General features: G+C 44.3%; 1 protein-coding gene across 2 annotated transcripts in view; it reads left to right on the forward strand.

The window, feature by feature from the left end:
* LOC146863412 (C-type lectin domain family 4 member F-like) overlaps nucleotides 1–21436 on the forward strand; it is a 243269-nt gene extending 221833 nt beyond the window's left edge. For both annotated transcript variants that reach the window (XM_085643368.1, XM_085643369.1), the window contains 2 exons: nucleotides 17891–18000; nucleotides 21137–21436. In XM_085643368.1, the coding sequence (XP_085499494.1) occupies nucleotides 17891–18000; nucleotides 21137–21290 (264 nt within the window). In that variant the 3' untranslated portion in view covers nucleotides 21291–21436. The remainder of the gene's footprint in view (nucleotides 1–17890; nucleotides 18001–21136) is intronic.
* Nucleotides 21437–24361: the final 2925 nt, after the last annotated feature.

Raw genomic sequence — 24361 nt, forward strand, 5'->3', positions numbered from 1 at the left:
ACTGACTATCGGTAAACACGTTCACTCTCTTTCCCTCAGCCAAAACACACGCTCTCGTCAGCGCAATCAACTCTGCAGCTTGTGCAGAATTCTGACTTACTCTCGCAGTCTCAACAATCGTACTCAATGTCGTCACAGAATACGCAGCAGTCACATCACCATTCGACAACTTAAAGCACGAACCATCCACATACAAAGTACCATCCAGATCTGACAACGGGGTGTCTTTCAAATCGATCCGACACTTCATTTCTTCTTCAGTTCGCAAACAACAATCATGTGGTTCTGAATCACTCGACTCTACAGTAGTCGGCAACAATGTGGCTGGATTCAACACACTACGGGCCTCATGTAGGAAGCCCATTACCGGTCGGTAACGGCCGATTTTTGGTAAATATACCGTTACCGACCGGTATTTGGGCTTTTGAGATGTAGGGGGCTCATTTCATGAATCAGTATTTACCGAATCGGTAAAATTACCGATTCGGTAATTACCGAATCGGTAATTTTACCGATTCGGTAAATACCGAATCATGAAATGAGATGTAGGGGGAGTGTGTCGTGGGTGTGGGGATTCGTTATTTACCACCAACTAAAGGTTGGTGGTAAATGACGAATAGGTGAAAAAAAGCATTTTTGTGCACGTTTAAGTGTGCAATGTGGCAGACATACATGCCCTCAGGGCATGTATGTGTGCCACCTGTGCACACATGCAGGAATCAGGGGTGCAACAGGGTGTCAATGTGACACCCTGCCACCCTTGACTGTGGTCCCCCCATTACCGAATCGGTATTTACCGATTCGGTAATGAGGCATATCTTCCCATTGAGGAACCAATGGGAAGGTATGCCTCATTACCGAATCGGTAAATACCGATTCGGTAATTACCGAATTTTTCCGAATCGGTAATATTTACCGACTTTTTACCTACATTGCATTTACCACTTCATAAATACCGAATCGGTATGATTCGGTATTTATGAAGTGGTAAATGTAATTTACCTACATGAGGCCCTACATCTCTTAATCTGAGTGGGCCCGATTCACAGAACAAACTTAAGACTTACTCCTAAACTTAGTACCATTCTGGTATTCACAGAATGCACCTAGTACTTCTGGTATTCACAGAATGAACTTACTACTTTTGCTATTCACAGAATGAACTTAGTACTTTTGCTATTCACAGAATGGATTTACGACTACTAAACTTACGTCCGCACTCGGGCCGGAAATTCCGGCCCGGAGGCGGAGCTTCCGGCCCGGAGGTGGGGATTCCGGCCAGAATCCCCACCCCCGGGCCAGAAGCTCCGCCTCCGGGCCGGAAGCCCCGCCTCCGGGCCGGAAGCTCCGCCTCCGGGCCGGAAGCTCCGCCTCCGGGCCGGAATTTCCGGCCCGAGTGCGGACGTAAGTTTAGTAGTCGTAAATCCATTCTGTGAATAGCAAAAGTACTAAGTTCATTCTGTGAATAGCAAAAGTAGTAAGTTCATTCTGTGAATACCAGAAGTACTAGGTGCATTCTGTGAATACCAGAATGGTAGTAAGTTTAGGATTTAGTCTTAAGTTTGTTCTGTGAATCGGGCCCAGTGTGACTCGCCAAGAGTGTCAGCTCATAGCCTGACAACCGAGCACTCGTCAGATGTTGAGTTTTCGTTCTGTTCAATAGAGTATCTACTGCATGTGGAACCATTACCACTAACATATTATTCATGACCAGACCAGCAGACTTTCGAATAGACACAGCTGCTGCCGCTGTTGCTCTAAGACAACTCGGCAATGCTCTTGCTACTGGATCTAAGGTTGAAGAAAAATACGCACACGGACGCTGTTTATCACCAAATTGTTGCGTCAACACACTCAACGCGCAAACCCTCTCGTTCATGAATGTATAGTGTAAACGGTTTACTGTAGTCGGGGGTACCCAACACAGGAGCTGAACACAACGCATCGCGCAGCTCAGAAAAACTCTTCTGGCAGTCATCAGACCATGGCAGAGGATTCGAAACATCTTTGCACGTGAGAGCTAACAAAGGCTTTTCTAACAACGAAAAATTTGGGATCCATTGTCTGCAGTATGATGTGATACCCAAAAAGGCGCGTACTTCTCTTTGAGTGTTTGGCACAGTCATTTGAGCAATTGCTCTAATTCGTTCTGGCGTCAACCTTCTTCCCTCCTTTGACAAGAGATGACCTAAGTAGGTTACTTCTTGGCAACAATATTGCAGCTTAGAAGGTGACACCTTGTGATGTAAATCGGACAAATGCTGTAGCAAAGAAATCGTAGCTGCTTTGCAAGTTGCCTTGTCATCAGCAGCCACTAAAAGATCATCGACGTACTGGATCAAAGCAGCCCCGACAGGCAATACAAAGGTATCAAGCTGGCTTTTCAGAGCCTGACTATATATCGAAGGACTCTCACAATAACCTTGAGGTGCGCGCTTAAATCTGAAGCTACGACCACCCAAGGAGAAACCAAAAATGTCCCTGCTTTCTTCTGCTATCGGGATGCTAAAGAAGGCGTTCTTCAAGTCAATCACCGAGAACCAGGTAGCTGAAGCAGGAATCAATGTCAATAAAGCTGTGATATCGGGAACCACAGGAAACTGCGGAACCACGATCTTGTTCACTTCTCTAAGATCAATTACAAAACGATACACAGGAGGTTGGGAAGAATCGGTATGTTTCAAAATTGGCAAAACAGGACTATTACACACGTTACCTTGCGTTTCTTCGATCACACCCTTCTTGATCAAATCATGGATGATCGCTAAGAGTGCTCGTTCACCATCGCTCGAAATCCGATATTGCGGGATTCGCGGTAATCTAACATTCGGTCTAAGCTGAACAACATATGGAGGAATTTCCAGAAGACCCACATCATTAGGACCCGTAGCCCAAAGAGATTCAGGGAGCGAACGCAATTCTGGTGGAAGCCTTTCTGTCGACACATACATAGGAGAGATCACTTTCCTGCCCAATGTAAGTTGTACTCCCGACGGGGAACAATGCAATGTCGCATACAATCGTTTCAACAGGTCCAAACCCAGCAAGTTCTCACCACAACCAGTAGTCAAAATCAACGGTGCTTCTAACTTACATGGTCCAATTGAAAGGGACAAAGGACTAGAGACTGGATTACGAACAGGGGCGCCAGAGAATCCTACTGAGACATTAGTTAAGCCAGACAAAGGTGCGCCAGGGAGTTTAGAATGTATGATTGAACTTTTTGCCGCACCAGTATCCAACAGAAAAGGCTCAACCACACTTGATAAAGCTACTGAAACATAAGGCCCACTCTGATCAACTGGAACTGACACTACTCCCTCTCTTTGTCCATGGCTATCCTAGCAATCATTGTACGCAGCATTCTCGCCCTCGACATAGTAATCATCTACATGGTACTGCGGAGATCTACCAGATTGCACCTTCGATTGGTCAAAACAATTAAGAGAATTCTGTGACAGAAGAGAACGCTCATTTTGAAAAAACGTGACACCACGTCCTCTACCTCTAGAGACTTGTTGAACACCACGACCTCTCTGAACTGGCACACCATTCATACGCTGTCGCAAAGCAGGGCACTCGTTCTTATAATGACCCTCTTCCTTGCAGCATGCACATTGATTCAATCCTAACAAGGGCCTGGAAGCGAAATACTCCGGTCTCAGTTGTACTTTCGGGAACGGTGTCTGTTGCTGAAATTGCGTACGTTGCTGCGAATCGTTCTGATTCGAGCGAGGCGGATACGCCTGCTGCAACAACACCTTAGTCTTCAAGTCTTTCGTTTTCTTCTCTACACGTTCTTTTTCTTCCTTATCTCTCTTCTCGTAATATTGGGCTGTGGCTAGAATCTGAGCCGTCGAAGAAACAGCCCAAGCACTTTCTGAGTCTTTCAATTTGTTGCACAAGTCAGGCAGCAAGTTAAACACGAACTTATCAACAAATAGTCTCTGGCCTCCCTCTGAACTCATATCTTGACCGCTGTGGTCCACAAAAGTCTCCTCAAATCGCGTGAAAAAGTCGGACACACTTTCATCCTTCTTCTGCTTACAAGCCGACAATTTATCCCAGTTTACTCTCAACGCTGGCATCAACGTCTTCATCAAATTAACTATCCTATTTGGTAACTCCGCTACTAGCGGTTCAGGCTTTGCACCTCCTACTTGGAGAGCATCCGCAGCTAAAATAGCAGTCCAGGTACCACCTAACTCATTCGGATGATCCTCATGGCGGATCTTTGCCCATATAGGTTGTGGCACTACATTGCCAAACAACATCTCAATATCTGCAACGTTCATAATACAGGCGTCCACTGTCTGGGACAATTCCTTATAGTAACCAGCAGGATTCTTACGTGGGTCTGGCAAAGTCTGTTTTAATGCTAACACTTCAGACCTTTTCCATGGGACATGTATCCAAACTCTCTGAAAATGTGCCGGAGCGGCCGCAATACCTCTCCCTGCATCAGCCTGTACTGCATCACGCCATACTGGCGGGACCTCTCTCATAGGATACTGTCCTAACGTCTTCGTTGCCGAGGAATCATTCGCAAACAAAACTCTAGACGGTAGTACAGACCTATATTCAAGAAGCCGTTCTAACGCATGTCTAGCATCAGAGCCCACAATCATACCTTTCGCAAATTGACTCTGGAGTTCGAGCATTTCAGCCGGTGCTGAGTCTAATTCATCGTTGTCCCATTCGTCTCGCAACAACTTACACATCTCCTCAAACACATATCTCTGAGTCGGTTCATTCCATTGGGAAAATGTATCGTGAACTACACGAGAACTATACCTATCGGGTTTCAAAATCCACCTATGAGCCATCGAATCCAATAATGCTCGTTCCCTAGACTCAGGGAGCTGACTACGTTTCTGCATAGAATCAGAAACGACGGACACAATTAGCGACCCAAAAAGAGGAGTCCGAAAACTAGGGACAGTGTCGGTTACTCGCCGACGAGCGGAAGGTGAAGTAGGCATAAGAGCAGGAGAGACAGCATTCAGTGAAAGCATTGGAGCAAAAGGGGTAACAGAAACAGCAGTAACAGACGTAGTAAGGTGAGGTGTAGTAGTTAAAGACGAAAGAGGCAACCCAGGCAGAGGGGGTGCCGGAGGAACATAACCCTGCTGAGGAACAGGTGGTGGGGGAAGAACTACCAAGGGCTGACCAGCAGCCGGTTGTACAGCAGGGGGAACCAAAAGGGCTGTAGCACTTTGCACATAAGGAGGTGGCGACTTTAATAAATAAGACATCAGAGGATCCTTTTCGGGGTCCTCTTTCGGCTTATCGGGACATGATGGCAAAACGGGGTAGCACTTATCAATTGCCATGCTATGTTGTCTAGTGAAAATCTCGGTCGCTTTCTCTTCTTCATCTTCCTTAAACTGCCTAGCAGCTTGCATAATCGAGACACCTTTTTCTCGTTTATCCTTTTTAGCCTGTTTGATTTCTTTCTGCTTGGCTTCTTTGCGCCATAGACGAAAAGAATCAAACATCGCCGGCCGGGCTTTCTTCTTAAATAACTCGCCTCCAAATTATCCAAAATTGCAGTTTCAAAACTACCATGTAGTGGCCATCTGAGAACACCATCTTTCCTCGTATAGCGGACCCATACCTCGTTATATGTGATGGGGCCCACACCATGTTTCGAATAGAGCTCATAAGTCGGAGTTCCAACCGGAGGTATCGGACAAGAGTCCTCCAATCGGGAATCCTTGTTGCAACATCCAAGACAAGACAAGAAACCAAGACTGCGGTTAGGCATTACCGCTCACTAACCGAGTTTCAAACTTCAAGGGGCTATATCTACCGATACACTCGTAAATGTACGAGACCCTCGGTTTTTGGGATCTGCAGCTACCAAATAATCCTAAGGACCAAACTAAACCAAATGCAATGGAACCATGCAAACCAAAACTAAGGACCAAAGAACTCGAGTTACCAAACAAAAGAACAAACCTAAGTACTGGGAGCGACCCACTTATACTTAACTGAAAGATCAATGACGTCACCAGGGAGACCCGTCTATCGTCTCGCCGTACTAAGGACTACGCCAGGCTCCAAAACAGGTCGACAGTCAGGGCGCCAGTCCTTTGCAGCCGTCTGGAAGCGGGAACCTTCGCGGGGAAAGACCTTCGGACCACTTATGCGACATACATGGATCGATGAAGTGGGGTGCACCTCCCTGGGAAATTTCACACGAAGCTCCTCACAATCTTTAGGCTAGGACCGGAACCGCTCGATGTCGCACCACGCTAGGGCACCAACTGAAGGACTGGGCAATTTCTAAGACCCAGCGGTGCCAGGGGACAACACCTGAAACCTTCGGGGTTCACCTGTTTTGACGTACTGAACAAACAGAGACACGGGACTCTTCCTCTGGCGTCAAAAGATCGTCTTTAATGACTGCAGTCAGGAACAGAAGTCACAGAAGTATCATACGAGATAGATTCTAAGGAGACTGCTCGATGTGTACAAAGCAGGTCGCTCCTTAAATACTGAATATTCTGCTTCGGGCAAGCATTCCTGCAAACTTACAATAATTCCTGTTTCTGTATTCCAGACAATAAGCTCTCACAATATCACATTCCCATCTCCAGGTGTCTGGCCTTCAATCACACATTTCTGACATCCCTCTATTGAAAGGCCGGACCGCCCCATAATAAAATTGGTCACCTCCTCATCATAAAAGGCTGAAGGGAAAATGCAGGAACAGATGCAGAAAATAGAAGAGTCAGATAAGACATTTTCGTAGGCAAATAAAAGAAACGTGGTCTATTGTATCAGGGTCAGTGATCTTGCTCAGGCAGGACAAGACAGAAAACCAGCTCGGCAGGGTCCGCCTCAGGCGACAGGGTCAGCTTTCGCCAAGTCATGCAGAATTTGGCAGAACGCGCACTAGGGACTATGTGCCCTCGAGGTTACCTAATCAGGGTCATCGTTCGGACATCGCCCATTCACTGACTATGTGAGGGCAATGATACAAAATGGACGTCGTGTGCACAATGGAACCCGTAGGTTCGAACACAAGAACCAGCAATACATGACGAATCCTTCAGTGCAGCGTTGCGAAAACGCTTGCACATATTAAACTCATTATTTGCGATTCGCAAATACCAGAATAGTCACGGTACCATTAGTTCCGAAACATGGGTTCAGTTTTCACGGAACCTCAGTACCCAAGAAATGTAACATCAGGAGGAGCTGTGTCTGAGCATGCTCAGGAGTTTAGTCAATCATGGTTGCATGTACAGCAGCGTTATGTAATAACGAGGACATGACACCACTCTGCCTTGTTTCAAACTCAACCACAGCATGCAAACTGCACTCATCGCCACCACGGAGGACATCCGCATGACTCTGTACAGACGAAACACAGCAGCCCTTGTGCTGTCTGAAGCTGAACACCGACAAGACCAAGATCATGATCTTCAGGAAGAGCAGTTCAGCGTCGGACACCATCTGGTGGCCAACAGAGTTGGGACCAACAACCACCCCACCACCCATGACAAGAATCTCAGGATCATCATTGACAGCAAGCTCTACATGACTACCTAAATTAAAGCCGCCACGCCTCAAACTTCCAAACACTGAAGATGCTGAGGAAGATTTTCAAATGGCTCCCTCTCAGTACCAAGAAAACCTTCACACTCACTGTTGTGACAAGCAAGCTGGAATACAGGAACAACCGCTATGCTGGGGTCAAAAAAAATCACCAGAAGGCAGCAGACCATTCAGAACTCAGCAGCCAGAATCACTCGCACTCTCCCACGCCGCACCTACATCACACCAGACTAACATAACTTTAGGTGCGATGCACTGGTTACCTATAATTATAGTTGCTGACTAGGAATTCGGGAATGCCATTTGTGGGCCGGAGATGCCTCATTATTCACAGGGAGCTGTCCATAGTCCAGAACCTACCGACAGACCTATTCATGCCTCGTCTCCTTTCAGAAACATGTACAACGCATGAACAGGCCACGCTTGCTGCCCAGCTAAGTTTCTCAGGTCCATGAGTGATGTGCTGCTTCAGGCGGACTTTTTCTTTCCATTCTGGGATTTGTGGACTTTTTGATTGCATTATTAAACAGGGCTACAAGTCCCAAAGGAAAAAAAAACAGATGGAGCAGCACCTCATGCATGGACCTGGGAAACTTGGCAGCTATGAGCCTGCAGAAAGCCCTCTGCCCCTGCCCACCTCTGGCCATGGACAGGCAGGGTTTGGATGGTCTTGGGCGAAGGATATTGAAATAAGGCGATCCTGCATCATTCAGCAGCAGACTCAGCAAGTCTGTGAGCATTATAGAGGAAAATAACTTTAGTAGGAGGAATGGTCTCTTCCTTCTTTGTCATGAAGGAGGAGATGCCTCAGCCTTTGAAAAAACGCAGAAACGTGTGACCCAAAGATCATATCTCAGAAGACTGTTGCAGAACCCCAACACAAGGGCAGCACTGGTACTCCACGATCTCTGGTCACTCTAAGAGGGAGATTGGGTATTGACCCCATCCCTCTGCTCCAAACGACAAAGCAGGGGTTCACCACTCCACTGAGGGTCACTGTAAAGAAGTAAGTAGAGACTTCCGCTTATTGACGATAAGCAAACAAATAGGACCAGCTATCTCTTTCCTAACAGCACCTGGGCTTTCCACACTCAGCTTACAACTCCATACTCAATCAATCAACAGTAGCTTTGTAGAGCGCTACTTGTCACTCGTGAGGGTATTCAGGCACTAGAGTGGGCCAATTGATTGATGGAATAGCGAGGAAGAAATAGGGAGTTCTGCAGATGGAAGGGTAGCTCATTCAATGTCTTCACTTCGTAGGAGAAGGAGCGACTTCAGCATCTGCTACATCCGATGCGGGGGTGAGGATGAGCGAAAGGGATGTGGAGCAGAGGTGTCTGGTTGGCTGATGGAAGCCTACAATCCCTAAAATACAAAAAGCAAGACAATGTGGAAACACTAGGAAGCTAACCTGAAAAGTTATACAGACAATAATACCGATACAATTCCCCTGCTCCAGCCAAATCTCTATATAATAATGTGTTCTGTCCGTAAAGGGGAGTCTGTACATTAAAGGTGGGAGATCATCTGTTATTTTAGGGGACAGCCAGGAGGCAAGTGTGCCCAGATAGATTGAAATCCTTAGTCTGTGACTTCAATACTCTTTTGGATTATGTCCCTCCATGTGCTTACGGATTCAAGGCGGATGATCTCACGATGGGAACAGTTGTACCTGTTGTTCATAGTGTTGCAACCTGTATTAAAGTGTGTAGTCATGTATTTGCCTTGCTACTTAAAATTCATTTAGTATTTCCTGCCAATTTGCCATTTAGAGCCACTTAAAAATGGCAATTGGTAAGCTTTTCGATTATATGTTTACGGGTATTGAAACTAGGAGAGCACGCAGAGATTCAGCTAATGCTGTGTTTTGAGAGTGGTCGTGGCTGAATAAAGATAGTATATTGATCACAATCTGATGTAGCGTATCAGATAAGTGATACAGTTCAATCAATGCTCTCAAGCTTGCAGACCATCACTACCCAAGATTAGTTCTGCGAGGAACACGATAAAAGTGGACCCTGTGGAAATGCAGGAGATAGACCCTTTTATAAGAATTGGAATGATGGAGCATTAGGGTTTTCTGTCTGAATTGAGGAGAGACATCTGCATTGTCATGTAGAGGCCTCCCGAGACATGTTGGGCTGTGTGGCAGGCAGCCTAACAAAATGTATTAGGAAGCTCGAGTACCAAAAATCCCAAAAGTGGATCAATAGAAACTGTACATAGCAAAAGAAAAGTAATCTCTTTCCAAAGAGTGTGCAGAGGGTAACTCTACCCACTCATTTGAAGGGGAAGGGAGTGATATTGCCCAACTGTTGTTTACCAGCCAAAATAGAAGTTCAGTTGGAACTCGCTAGCCAGAAACAGGGTCCTAATGGCCATTACAACCTATAAAAGAGACCCAGCTGACAGTCACATGGTTCCATCACCCTCCTTAGGTTTTGAAGCAAAACTTGGCAGGTCCAGTCAGAGTTGAAGTTTTATGGTCTCACAGCTGGACACTGTTACATCTTCTTAGCTCAATGCTCAATGCAACCCCTGGACTCCTATTCCAGAAAGGTAGCCTGATGTTATCTGAAAACTAAATTTCAATATCTTTCCCAGATGGCACAGGTACCACCTTTGGCACAGGAGTGGCCAATGCTTTTCCAAATTTAAAAATCACCTGGTAAGGAAGACGTGCATTGTTGGTTGTCAGGGTTCCAACATGCACTATCTAACATGACATCGATTTACATCTTTAGGTTTGTTGTGGTCAAGAAATGAGGCGTTTCTTGGTATTGATGTAAGCATTTCATAATATAGACAGTTAGATAGAAGAAATATTTATGTTAATGTATGAAGATTAATAGAGGACACATCTGATCTCTCTCTGATACAGTATCTTGGAGGAGAGGGTTGCAGGGGCTTGACTAGGTCAATTTTAGCAATAGTTATTAAAGATTTTTAGGACTACACTAGCGAAAAATGTAGCTGTCTTGCCAACCCCAAATACCAAAAAATGATCAATATTAAATGCATACATATATAAACACATAGAACGGCTTAGGGTCAGCCCTCTTCATCCATAGGTCTGTTGAACTGCCTTTTATACTTTTTTCACCTGCCACAAAATACAACATGGGCCAATGGGTCAGTTCACTTGAGCCACTGGGTCTCTTGCCCAGTGAGTGATAGCATTATGCCTGATCACATCCGCCAACAAAGTAGGGCACTTCAGTGCCAGGGCTGGTCGGCCAATACTTTGGTAGGCCTTTTTCTTTATATTTTTTTTTAGTCGTCCTTGCATGGCTAAACTCTGCCTTTAGGTTGCAGCACTGGAATCCATTACTTACTTTTCCTCTGCGCATTGCAACTAAAATGAGTTTCTATACCTGTTCTACCTACAACCACCTACTAGGGAACATGGGTGATGATTATTGGCTGCACCACGCCAATCAATAAAGTACCCGCATGTTAGAAAACTCTGCCGATGTTTGATTTGGCCACAACAAAATGTTAAGGGAGAGGATGTGGGGTAATGTCCTGAGCTGCAGACTTCGGAGTTGTGGGAACGAGGTTTGAGTCTCGACTTCAACATCAACATCCTATGATTCTGTGCAAATCACTTAAGAACTTTGCCTACATTTCAGAGCCTTGAGACCCTCACGGATAACTTGCAGTGCTTTACGAAGCCTGGATTTTACATTTTATTTATTTAGCAGTCAGGGCAGTGTCAGCATCGGTTAAAAAAATGTAAGCAGTAAGCCTTGTGTGGTGCTGAAGTAGGTGTCTAATAAAAACCCATTGAACATTCTTAGAAAAATATGTACGTGGCCAAAAATACTTGCATGGAGTATCCACTTGCAACTGGAACTACATAATATAGTGGCAGAATCTGCTCAAACTGATTGTTGTTCCACAGCTGCTGTGAGAGGCAGGCTTTAAGAATAGGTTCATCTTGAACTGAATGAACTCCAAATTCAATGCCATTTCATCCTCCTACTTCCACACACTCCCCATCCTTCATAAGATCTTCAAGTGGAGCCCCACCGAGTCCAGGAAAACGGTCACCCATGCGCTCGTCAGTAGCAGACTCCACTATGGCAATGCACTCTACGTCTCCACCACCCAAAAACACCCATAAAAACTGAAGCCCATCCAGAATGCTTCCATCAGACTCATCCTGAACCTCCTGCCTTCAACCACATCTCTGGCCACGTGAGAGAACTTCAATAGTTACCTGTCAACAAAAGAATCACATTCAAGCTTCTCACGCATGCCTACAAAGCCCTCTACACTGCTGGACCTGCAAACCTCAACCATCGCCTCTCCTTCTACACTCCCACCAGACATCTCCGCTCCGCCAAACTGGACCTGGACACCATCCCATGGATCCGCAAGACCAAAGCGGGAGGAAGATCCTTCTCCTACCTCGCTGCGAAGACCTGGTACTCCCTACCTCTGCACCTCAGGCAATTACCATTGTTGCCGCAATTCAGGAAGAACCTCAAGACCTGGCTCTTTGACTGAACCCCAGCCACCTTTGCCCCCCACTCAGTGCCTTGAGACCCTCACGGGTGAGTAGTCACACTTTTTAAGATACTAATTGATTGAAGATATAAATGTACTACGTGGCCCGAGCCTTCACCGGAATACATTCTGCATTAATCAATGCCTGGCCAGAAGAGCTATCTCGATTGGATGGGGTTAAGTTATATGCTTTCTCTGTTAATTGAATTTAAAACGGAGCTGGTAATCCTGATTGGGGTAGTGCCAGGGGCCTATAACATAGTTTGCCAGCCCTACCAGGACAGCAAGTCCATCTTTAACACAGTGCAGTGTTTTTAAATTTCATCCGGACACATTGCCTGCTGACAGCTTGTGAAATGTTTGAAAAAAACCTGTGGACATTACCGTAAAACACTGGTTATCAACAGTTACTCCTTAAAAACAGGCATTTGGCAGTAACTTTGTACCCACTAGTTACCTATGCCCACAGTAAAGATACTCACAGAAGGGAAGAAATACTGGGCCCCTAGGTGGGCAATGGGTGTTGCTGTGAGCATTCCACCGCAACATCCATTGATTCTGACACTGCCCCTTATTTGCAAGGGTGCTGTAAATAGGAGGCAGCGCCAGAATTAAGACCAGGGAAACCCTGGTTTTACCCTGGCACAACTGGGAGAAATTCCTCATTTCTCTTTGTTTTTGATGTTTTCTTGTGTGCTGCACTGTGCAGCACACATGGAAACAGCGAAAGGCCAAAGATTGTTTATGTACTGGAAGGGCCTCCTTCCTCCTGCACATAAACAATCATTTGTAAGAAAATGCCGTTTTGGAACTTGTATGTGTGCTGAATTAAGCACCAGAAACAGAAGTTACAAAACAGCATTTAAAGATTGTTTATGTGCAGGAAGGGGGACCTTCCTGCACATAAACAACCTTCCCCTGCAAGCAGACACCCTTGGACCCTTATTCTTGTAAATATGGTGCAGCCCTGCGTTTCTGTAGTGGTGGAGTGAGAAGTTAACCCGCCATTTCCCCTGTGAATATGCCCCATGGAGTGGACTTTGACTGCACCCATAGGAATATCACTCTCTCACTGCAAGCTACTGGCTGTTTGGTGAAGCTTTCCACCTTCCAGGAAGCACTTACACATAGGAATGCATTAATGACTACTTATATATTGGAAAAGCAGAGTCAACCGTAACACTATTTGTCACATTCAGTTCTTCATTCCTTGTAGGCATCTGCACAGAAAGCAATCCTTCCAGACTTTAGGTGATTATGTGGTCTGTTGAATGCTAGATTCCAGACTCCAGGAGGTTTGATGTTTTGTTTATCACAGAGACTTGGACCACCCTGGAGTCTGCTATTGATCTTGACAGAGCCTGCCCAGATGGATTTAAAAGTTTCCATAAACATCGAGCCATTAGGAAAGGGCGTAGAACTGGTATTCTCTACAGGGGTAAGTGGAATTTATCTGTCTTGCCCCCAGATGAAGTAGCAGAAATCGAAACGTTAGGGTTCCAGCTGAAAGGGCAAAAGGGGAACGTGGCAGTTGGTTCCCTATGTTATAGGCCACCAGATACTCCAAGCTCAAGCCTCTCCCCTTTCTTGGACACTATAACTAACATGACGCTGATTCATGAACTGATGAGCTCTTGTGAAAACGTTGGTCTCCAGCAGCTGGTTCGAGGCCCCACACATATTGGTGGTCTTACTCGAGACCTAATTTTTTGCCCAGAAGGATTGATATCAGTCAGGGAAATCACTCCTCTGTGCTGGACAGATCACTCACTTATTACTTTTCACCTACACGTGGGTAAGGTGGGTCTTCTCAAGAATGCCACCCTGTCTAGATCCGAAAATTGAGCTTAGCATAAACTTTCTATGCCTGGATCAGAGCCTATTTGTAATCTTTCAAACATTTTTGACTCCTTAGAGTCGATAGAAAAGAATTGCCAAACGTTCAAATATGAGATTATAAAAATACTTGGTAAGCAGATTCCCTTTATGACCCAAAAATCTCATATAGGTTTGTCTGCCCCTTGGTGCAATACAACCTTAAAGGAGGGAAAACTAATTTGTAGGCAACTTGAAATTAAATGGCGGTGGCATTACCTAAATGAAGAGAAGCTCCATTAAAAGAGACTGAATTGCTTTGTGCTACTGACGAAATGCGTAGGATGACAGATAGTGGGCACTAGTAGGTGTTGGTCCTCCTTGACCTGGCTGTGGCCATGCCCACTTTCTTCTAAATTCAGAACGATTCAAAATGGCGTTCCTCGGGGGTCTTCACTCAGTCCAATCTTGTTTAATGAAGATGACACTCAACTAATTCTTTCACTCAACAATAATAAATTGGATTTGATTAGTAATTTTCAGGCTTGTATATTAGACATTTCTCATTGGATGAGAGTAAATTGCCTAAAGCTAAATGGAGGTAAAACGTAGCTCCTTTGTTGTCGTCCCAGTATAATCCCAGGATCTGTACCCTCCAATTTCTGGCCTTTGCGTACAGAGACCCCTCTTGGTATTTCAACGATGGTCCGTAATCTGGGAGTAATGCTGGATGAAGATCTTTCACTTGAGAAGCATGTGAATGGAGTACCTGGGGTCTCCTTCGCCCTTGTTCATGGCCTCAGGAAATTGGACCCAATATTACCTGTCCAAGCAAGATCCCTGATTTCTAGATGTGTAACACTCAGTAGGCTGGACTATTGTAATGCCCTCCTTCTGAGAGCCGTGAACTACTTGATACAGAAATTAGAACACGTCCTGATAGTTACTGCCAAATTAACATTAAACAGACCTCGGAACTCGTCTGCCTCTGGTGCTCTTAGAGACCTCCACTGGCTACCCATCAAACAGAGGGTTACTTTCAAATCACTCTGCATTGTTTTTAAAGCTCTGCATAATAAAGGACCAAAGTCTTTGCATTCTAGGTTTAGGAAATACAACCCTGGAAGGTCACTTTGTTCAACCACACTCAATTCTGTCCAAGAACAGAGATTTAGCAAAGTGCAGAAAGGAGAAGGAGCCTTTACTGTTAAAGCGGCACAGATATGGAACAAGTTACCATCCCAAGTAAGATTCCAGACTGACTTACTTAGGTTTAGGAAGGCCCTTAAAACTTGGCTCTTCCCTAACTAATCACTTAGAGGACTTTTTGAACATCCGCTATTGTACCCTCTGTTCACTATTTCTGCTTTCATAAATGAGTTTTAGCAATTCTAGCACCAGGATGCCATTCTGTTCACATTGCCCTCTATAAATAACCCATACTAATACAAATCCCTCATGGATGTGCCCCGACCTGCATTGTTTATTACTTGTCACAATTGTATTCACATCTGACTGCACGGGTATGCTATGCACCGTAAGGAGAATGTACCCAATGCCTTAAGGTTGTTCGGGGGATCTGACAGGCCTGTGTCCTTGCCCCACTGCTTATTTTACTCTATATAAATGGGGTGGATGAGATGTTACAGAAAGGAAGGGTGTTAAAGAGGGTACACCATATCAGGGGAGTGAGATTAGCTGAGACCCAATCATTTTCATATTTAGAAGTTCAATTCAGAGCGGTAGGGCACTGTAAAACCCATTTGAACACATGCAAAATGACATTTTTGAGAGCCATTGAATCGATTTTTAGATTTGCGGCTAAAGTAGGCCATGAACCGATTAGGGAAATATTGATGTTATACAAAAACAAATGCCTCCCTAGTGCTAGTTAAGCGCTGCATTGTGGAGGTGGGTCAATTGTGACCCCTTTACAAACCTAAGAGAACTTGTTCTTAGACCGACTGCTGGCCGTGCCAAGAATCAGTTCATCCTAAATTATAAACAAGGAAGTGGCAGTTCCTTTTTTAGAGGATGGCCTACATGCCAGCCCCATCCTATTGTGTTACAACAAATGGAGGCAAACCGGGGCAAAGCTTGCTAAGGAAATATCAGATTGCTTATCCCTAGACGCTTGAAGCAAGTTAAGATGGCTGACATATACAGACAGGCACCTAAGAAATGTGGATAGATGTGCATTGGAGACAGTTAAAATACTATGACATAGAAAACTGAGGTAAAATATATATTCGGGGAGACAGCGGGGCAGAAAGAGATACTTGTGAATCTAAAAGATCTACGGTGTGTAGATATCTTTCAGGCCCGGTACAAGCTGACCTGCAAAACTACCTTTACAGGTGAAGAACACCCAGCATAGGTTTTACCTCACTAGATGACATCTAGGAACATTGCATCTGAAGGTTGCTTTTCCTAAGATGGGGGCTTGTCTATGTGATGGCAGATCCGTCCAAAGCACAAGGCACTTTATTCTGTTTTTTCATTTTTGTAAGGATCTTAGAAAACAATACTTAGTACCAATTTTTAAAACTGGCAAATATATTTATTATCAGGATGTTTTTAACTATTTAGAAAATGTGGCTATCTGCTTTTCTGTTACTTCATATATTATATCTGCTTTCGGTAGAAGGAAAATTCTTGCACACTTAGGGCCCAATTCCGATGTTGTGAGGAAACTGTTCCGAACTAATCGGTCTTGCACTCGTTTCTGAATGAATAGGGTCCTACGAGTCCGGTTGACGGATTATGATGCTACCCAACACCGTTCGGTTGGACTCGCATTGACTTGCATGGGAGTCTGTGTTCCAAACGAGAACACAGGCTCCCATTATAAAAAGGCGTGGTTGGTGAAATCCTTGCACCCTGTAGAGGGAACCCCACGGTGCCTGCCTCATTGTGCATGGTTGGGAAGAGGGTTCCGTTGGGTACCCCCACGGGTCCCATTCGTACGCCTCTGGGTGAAGGGGGTCCACAACGTGCCCTCAAATAGAGATTCCAACAGCGGTTTAGTGTCAGGCAAACCGAATCGGAACAGCTGCCAGAAAATTCATTGTAATCCCTCGTCCACAAAACGTGTCCATAGAGCTGTACAAATCAGCTCTGAGAGACTCGGGCTGTCCGAATGCCTTTCAGAACCAATTCGCGCTGCTTGAACCGTTTCCGGGCATCGTAATCGGTCATTGAGAAATGTGTACGATTCATTCATAAACAAGGGTTCTGAATAAGATTCTGCAAATCAAATCCCATTGGATCCTTTTCGAACGACATCAGAATCGGCCCCTTCAAAGATATGTCTTAAGAGACCGCACTATAACGTTTTTTAAGAAGATAATAGCCATATTAGTATGTGTTCTCTTGATATTCTTATTTTTAGATATTTTTCTATTTATTATGAAGCAATGGGCCTAAACGCAGTATATCTTTTGCTTTGTAAATGTAGATGCTTTTATTTAAAGCAAAGATATGGCCACTAGATGTAGCTCTCAATATAATCATAGTTTGCTTACATGCAATTCATCGGATCTTGATAAATGCAATAAGAAAGAGAGCGCAATGTTTTTAAAATGGAACAAAAGTATTTCTTTTATGATTCTTTTAATGATATTATTATATTCGAATAAAGTGATATTAAATTGAATTGACTTTGCCAAGGCTTGTTTTTATTTGTGGGAAATTAGAAACACCCCCATGTGTATCTGTATGAGCAATGTTGTTGAGGATGAGAAGCGCATTTTACTGTATTTAGAAATTGATGGTTAAAACAATTATGTGTGTATTATGGAACAAATACCATTAAGGGACCTTTACAAAAAAATCAAAGTCAAGGCAGGTCCAGAACAGTATCACATTGCACTTTATAAATTGAAGAAATTCTGTTTAATATTAATTCCATACGTGTTTATTTCGATTTAATACATGATCAGTTTTAAGGAATTACCTTCACCAATACAAACAGTGCTTGAATCTTTTCTTGTAGTTGTACCTGGCGTCCAGGAGAGGAACAAACAAATACTGGATTGGACTTACAAATGAAAAACCAGGTGGACACTGGTATTATGTTGATGGATCAGCATACAAAGAACCACTGTATGTATTTCTGATTCTTGCTTAGTAATCCTATAATGTGCTCTTAGTAACATACTGAACATGCTTTTAATATGTACTTTATTTGAGGTGGTTAATATTTCACAGATTTTGCTACATGGAGGTGTGACAGTGTGACATGCTTTAATGAGAACATGTTAAGTAGGTCTTGTCTACTGGCTTGTTTTACCTGGTCAAAGAACCATTGTGTACAATACAAATACTTAGAGCTGTCTTACGGTCCAACCATAGCTTACCATTGGTTGGTTTTATTGCCAATCTCATTTGCGCACTTCATATCCATTAGATTGCCTTCATTTTTTAATTTGTCCCTTCCCTGGTGCCTGGCTTCTTTACCATCCGTTTATTGTATGATTTGTATTGTTTCTTGACTCAGATCAGGAAACCACTCCCATGCAAGAAGGCTCAGGCCATGGAACACATAGGCAGCATTGCTGGTGCTGAGGAAGGAGGAGGCTCCTACATCCAGTGTAATTGAGGCAGGAGGTGTAATTAGAGTGACTGAAACAATTTCTCTTCTCCTGGAGCTTCATAAATCTGATCCCTGGGCTGCTGTAGCGCACCAAATGGCTGTAGCAAATTTCCCAGTTACTTGTCAAGTGGAAAGTAAATAGAATTTTTTTTTCTTTAAAGTATCTAAAGGTATGTTTGCTTTCCTTCAAGTATTTTGATTTTTTAAAAACTTTTTAAAGCAATGTTTTACTAACAAGTATTGGTAAAACCAATAGCTTGCCACTCTCCTTATGAAGACAAGACCTATTGTCTATACCATTACTTGTTTTTATTTGTAAAGTGCACCATGACCAAATAGCTTCTTGGTGTTACTGTACTTAAATTAACGTATGTATGTTGCCTCTTCTTCTACAGCGCTTATATCATGCACGTGCTCTCAGGTGGTGATTTTGAGAAAAAGGGGTACTGCAGCCTGAATTGGGAAAGGGATGATTGCGGCTTCTTAAGGGCATGAAAATGTGAATATCACTGTTTCTTTAAAATCAGTGAGGCCCATTGACTTTGTCAATCCTTCTTTATTCGCCTCTCCTATCCTTTCCTTTTTATATTTGTTTTGTTATCTTCTTTTTACTGTTTCATTGTAGGTTTAGGGCCTGATATCCCGTTTGGTGGACAGGTACTCTGATATCCTTTCTGCCTTACTACAAGGGCAATATATCCTAATAAGGCGGACAGGATATCCGTCAGGTTTGTGACGGAATGCGCATCTGCCAAACTCTGAACCAGGACATTAATTACATGATCTTCCTTCCTGTACTAGAACCTCATTTATACTTAATCACTGATTTGATTTTCGTTTTAACATTTATTTTTCTGTGTTATTTCAGAATTTAAGATATAGTAAAGAACGTTTGTATCATTAGATTATGTTTATAAAACAATAGTTTGGTGCGATTCCTCGGGGAGGAAAATAAATGGTTTATAAATACATATCACACTGTTCCTACGTGTTAGACTTGGCCCTCTATGCAGGGTCACTCGCAAACTTTATGCTTTTACTCCTTCATTTTTGCTAAATTCGTTTTTGTTGAACTTAGGGCTCTGTGCACCGCACCACTTCTGACCAGTGCTAAAATGCTTGTGCTCTCTCCTTTAAACATGGTAAATTGGCTTGCAGCAAATTGACATATTTATTGTATGTATATAAGTCCCTTGTAAAGTGGTGTACCATATACCCAGGGCCTAATACTACCAGTAAGCCTACAGCACCTACTTTACCATCAACTTAAGTAGCCCCTTAAAACATGTCCCAGGTCTGCCATTGCAGTCTGCATGCAGTTTTAAATTTCCAATTTGACTTCGCAATATAACCCCCTTGACAAGCCTTAAACTCCCCTTTTATGGCGTATAAGTCTCCCCTATGGTAGGCCCTATGTAGCTCATAATTTTAATGAAAAGATTGGACATCTAATTACATGCCTTGGTAGAGCAAAAACTCAGTCTTTCACAACTGTATAGCCTACCTGTCCCACAGGATAACATTAGGTTGCTTTAATACATTTAATAAGTGCTAACTGCTGCTGCCCCGTCACCTTACTTGCACGAAATGTGAAGAAGGAGCGGCCTGCTGCACCTGGAAGCTGTCGTTGCCCGCAACCATCTCAGCGTTCCACTCCCGCTGACTGCGGTAAGACACAGTGCATCTTGCTCATCAGTGGGGCACGGGAAGGAACGCCCTAGCTCCCGAACGCTACTTCAAGCTGCAGCTGGGTAAGACAGGAGCAGGGTCGGTAGGCCTTTTGAGACTTGGATGAACTAGCGCCGTAGCGCATTTGCGTCATAGCGAGGGAAACTCTCAGAACCAATAGGAGACTTTGTTGTAGCTTGCTGGTGCAGGCAGCACCTGTAGGGTCATCTCGAGTAAACCGCCAGCGACATATTTGTGAACGTGGAGGAGGGAGTACCTGGATGACACTGCCTAGGAAAGTGCTTGAGTGCATACCCTGAGAGACTGCAGTGCGTGTTGTTTAGTGAGCTGAATCTTATTTTGCGTCTGTAATAGTTACTTCTTTTCTTAACAGATTATTGGGGTCCCTGTTTCAGTTACCTCTGCTTAGCTTGCACCACTGCCCTCAGAGAATACCCCGAGTGCTCGCCACGCGCTACCACTGAGAGTCAAGTGCTGAAGGGGTAGTACTTGGTCCTGTTACTCAGTACCCGCAACAGGTCGGGACCTGGGACAGCAGGAGTTAACAGGAGTTATTAGACCACAACCACCACGGTTGGGCCCAGGAATTCCTCTGTGCCCCGGGGCCCTCTGGAAGGGATTGTGACAGATGTGAATAAACTTCAGATACAAGTGCATGTGGTTTAAAATCTGTTTTCTCCATTTGCATCTTGATAAAGCCCTATTTCCTTTTGCTTCTTTCCATATTATACAAGCAGCAAAAAATTATGAAAAACTTTTGAATTGCTGCAAAGTTTCAATATGTCTGTGTTATGGTCTATTTCTTTCTTTCTTTTTGCCTCTTTTAATCTCGCCTGCTTGCTGCCACACGCGCTCCCACTGGAGGAGAACATCGTTATAAAAAAATAAGCGGAGTCGTTGCTGTTTTTTGGGGGTTTTTTTTGTAGTATTTGCAGTTATTTTCTTTTTTCTTTACAGTTTTTGGGCCCCCAATCAACCTGACAACTGGAGGACCCCAGAGGGAAAAACCGAACACTGTGCAAAGATGTCCAGCGGCGGCAGGTGGAACGACATTCTCTGCACGGTTCACTTGAAATGGATTTGCAAAAAAACATGCGATGCAAAAAGATGAAAGTGGATATATTTCATGAAATGGCAACGAACGACCCCCACGATTCAGAGAGTCCTGATTGTTGAACAACCTCCTTGGTGTCGAGGTGAAACCTGGCATTACGATATGAATATATTCTAGCAATTAAGTAAAAAGTGTTCTGTTTACTTTTGGTGTCTCAAATTATTTTTCCAAATCTACACCGTATTAATTGTGATGCCGCCTGTTAAGTCCAAATCACAAGTTATCGCCATAAGTATGACCCTGAAGTGCCCTATCTTGCTGGGAAGCCAGACATGGGCCACCTGACAGCAATGTAAACAAGCATTTGCAATGCAATAGGTCTTGCATTTGGGAGAGTTACAGCTATTGGCAGTGTAAATGACAATGGGGCAGATTTATAAATTCTGTGCGTCACTTTTGCGCCGCCATTGCGTCACTTTTGTGATGCAGCGGCGGCGGAAAGCCGGCGCCATGCTGCGGCAGATTTACAACGTGACGCATCTAGGGAGATGCGTCACGTTGTAAAGCTTGCGCCACATGTGGGCGTACCTTCACAGGGGGGGGGGCGTTCCGGCGCAGGAACGCCTCCGAAAAGTGTCTGAGTGAAATCTACAAGATTTCACTCAGTCACTTTTCCGGCCATGCTGCGTCAAATCCCTGCGCCTGCTTGAAGCAGGCGTAAGGATTGACGCAGCATTGTACTGATACGGCACCCCCGAGCCTTGCTGGAGCTGCCTCGCGCTTGCGACGCAACTCCAGCAATGCGCCGCCCTTCCGCCATCAGATGCGTCACGCAACTGTTTATCCTTGCGCCACGATGCGCTGCATTGTAAATGCGGTGCATCTATTGTGGCGCAAGGGTAAACTTGCGTGACGCATCTTCCCTGGCGCATCCATGCTAATTTGCAGGGATGCGCCAGGGAACATAAATCTGCCCCAATGTCTTTTACTTATGTGTTTTGGTTCCAATAGCAGTGGTTTTGGGACTGTATGAGTCAGAGCGATGCAGTATATTAGGTTGGGTGCTGTGCCGCCAGGGATCGAACAGCTAGGCATTACTATACACTGGGCCATGCACTCTGATTCAAGAATACACGCAGAGAGCCGAATGAAGCCAAGCAACGGACTTTATTTAGCTAGATCACTGATACTCAAAGCGCGGCCCTCTTGACCTTTACGTGTGGCCCCACTGGTGAACAGCAGCACAAAGTGCTGTTTAGCTGCTAGGCACTAATATTCTGAAAATAATGTTAAATAAAAAGGCAAGCATTTGTTAACATGCAACTAAATGCTTGCCCATTTATTTAACATGTTTCTAGATCTCCGAGCAATATCCCTGGCCCACCCAGACCCCCTATGCCCACCCTGCTGGCATTAGTGCGACCCTCGGTCATACCACAGACCGTACTTTGTGGCCCCTGGGCAAATGTTTGCGGGTTTGCTAAGTCATCAAATTTGATGAAGAATTTGCTTAAAACGCATTAAAATGTAAATGGACCTTTCACCAGTTGTGTACTAATTGCGGGAATAAAGCGCTATTCCAGATGAGGTAAGAGCACTACAACAATACTAAACAATCGGTTAAAAGTGCCCCACATTGAAGCACACATTTAGCTCAGTTGTAGAGTGTGTAGTAAGTAAGTAAGTAAGTAAAAGATTTATTGTTTCTGATTAATTAAAACCATTACAAAAATATTGAGTACACATTTCATCAATTCAGAATTAAAAAAAGTAAAAGAGAAAGAGAAATCTTAATTGTTAAGGAAATGCAATAATTATAAAATAAGAGTTTAAGAAATGTCCATAATTCCTTATTTTTCTGAACCACCATCATCTGTTTTGGATTGTTTAAGCATGACTAGTTTCATAAATTTTACCTACAATCCATTCAGTTGCGGAATGCACTGCTTGTCTCCGTGTGCGTACACTAAGTTCGTTAAAGGTGGTTTTCAGGAGAGCTACTCTTTCCTCTTTTAGCTTCTTGCAGGAGCATCGCAAGTGTTCCATATCTTCTTTGCCTGCGCTGCACAGCCTACATATAGTCCCGCAGTTCCTTCTCAGCCATGGTTGTAGGTGGGGTATGGCTGGTAAAATTCCTAGAGTGTGTAGGTAAAAGAACCTAAAGGACTTGGCATATTTAGGTTTTGGAGAATTGGAGTGTCAGTCTCGGCAGTGCAGATATGTTTTTTTGAACTGTGAAAAGCAAGCATAAGCACGGTAAGTACCAAATGTGCTGCATGATCATTAACCAGGTAAAAACCGCTACAAACGTCCAGGATTTGTGCCAGTCATGTTTGTATCAACTCTTTCAGCGAAGTAGGACTCCTGTTACTCGGATGCCAGGGCTGGTTTTATTTACTCAGTTTCCGAGGAAGTTTGATGAGTTTCAACCAAGTCACCATTTTACTCCATAATAACTTGTTACCAAAAATTGTGATTGAAAAACACCCAGCCCATTCTTCACCCATCACAACCTCTGCGACAGCTACTCACCTCCTTGGCACAGTCCTTGTGAGAGCAGCAGGGGGCAGCAGCGAGTTCACAATTACAAACAAGGGCATGCATCTCTCCTGCTACAATCCATTTGAAAGAAAGCCAGAAATAGGAAGGAAGCGAGGGGCTATCCCAACAGGAGAACTTGCCTGGAAGGTCCCAGGATGAGGGTGGGCTGGCCGACCGCAGGGCCCAGGTATGAGCTGAGCTCACATCGAAGGGAGACAGGAGCCTACATTCAGATGTGCACACGCCTTGTGCAGGGTCCCGAATGAGGTCCGAAGAGCTTGGATTGAATTCGGTCTCTGTCAAAGCTGTATCCAATATGAAAGGTAACTCTTATGTGCCCCCTCCCCACCACTAGCTGGATGATATGCAAACCGGCCACAAGCCACCATGCAGCCACTGTCCCACCCACTGTCGGCATGAAAACACCGCTCAAATGTAAACAAACAGAGCAAAGATATGCAGCCAGCAAGGGACTCAGCCATACACAAAAATGTATGGGAACAGATACTATCACTAGATGAATTATGTTCACCCAGGGTACTTTGTCTGCTCAAGCCTCTTTACCTCCGGAGTTTTCTTGGTAGTGC

The sequence above is a fragment of the Triturus cristatus genome, chromosome 2_2 (genome assembly GCF_964204655.1).
Source record: "Triturus cristatus chromosome 2_2, aTriCri1.1, whole genome shotgun sequence".
In the NCBI taxonomy this organism is placed as follows: Eukaryota; Metazoa; Chordata; class Amphibia; order Caudata; family Salamandridae; genus Triturus; species Triturus cristatus.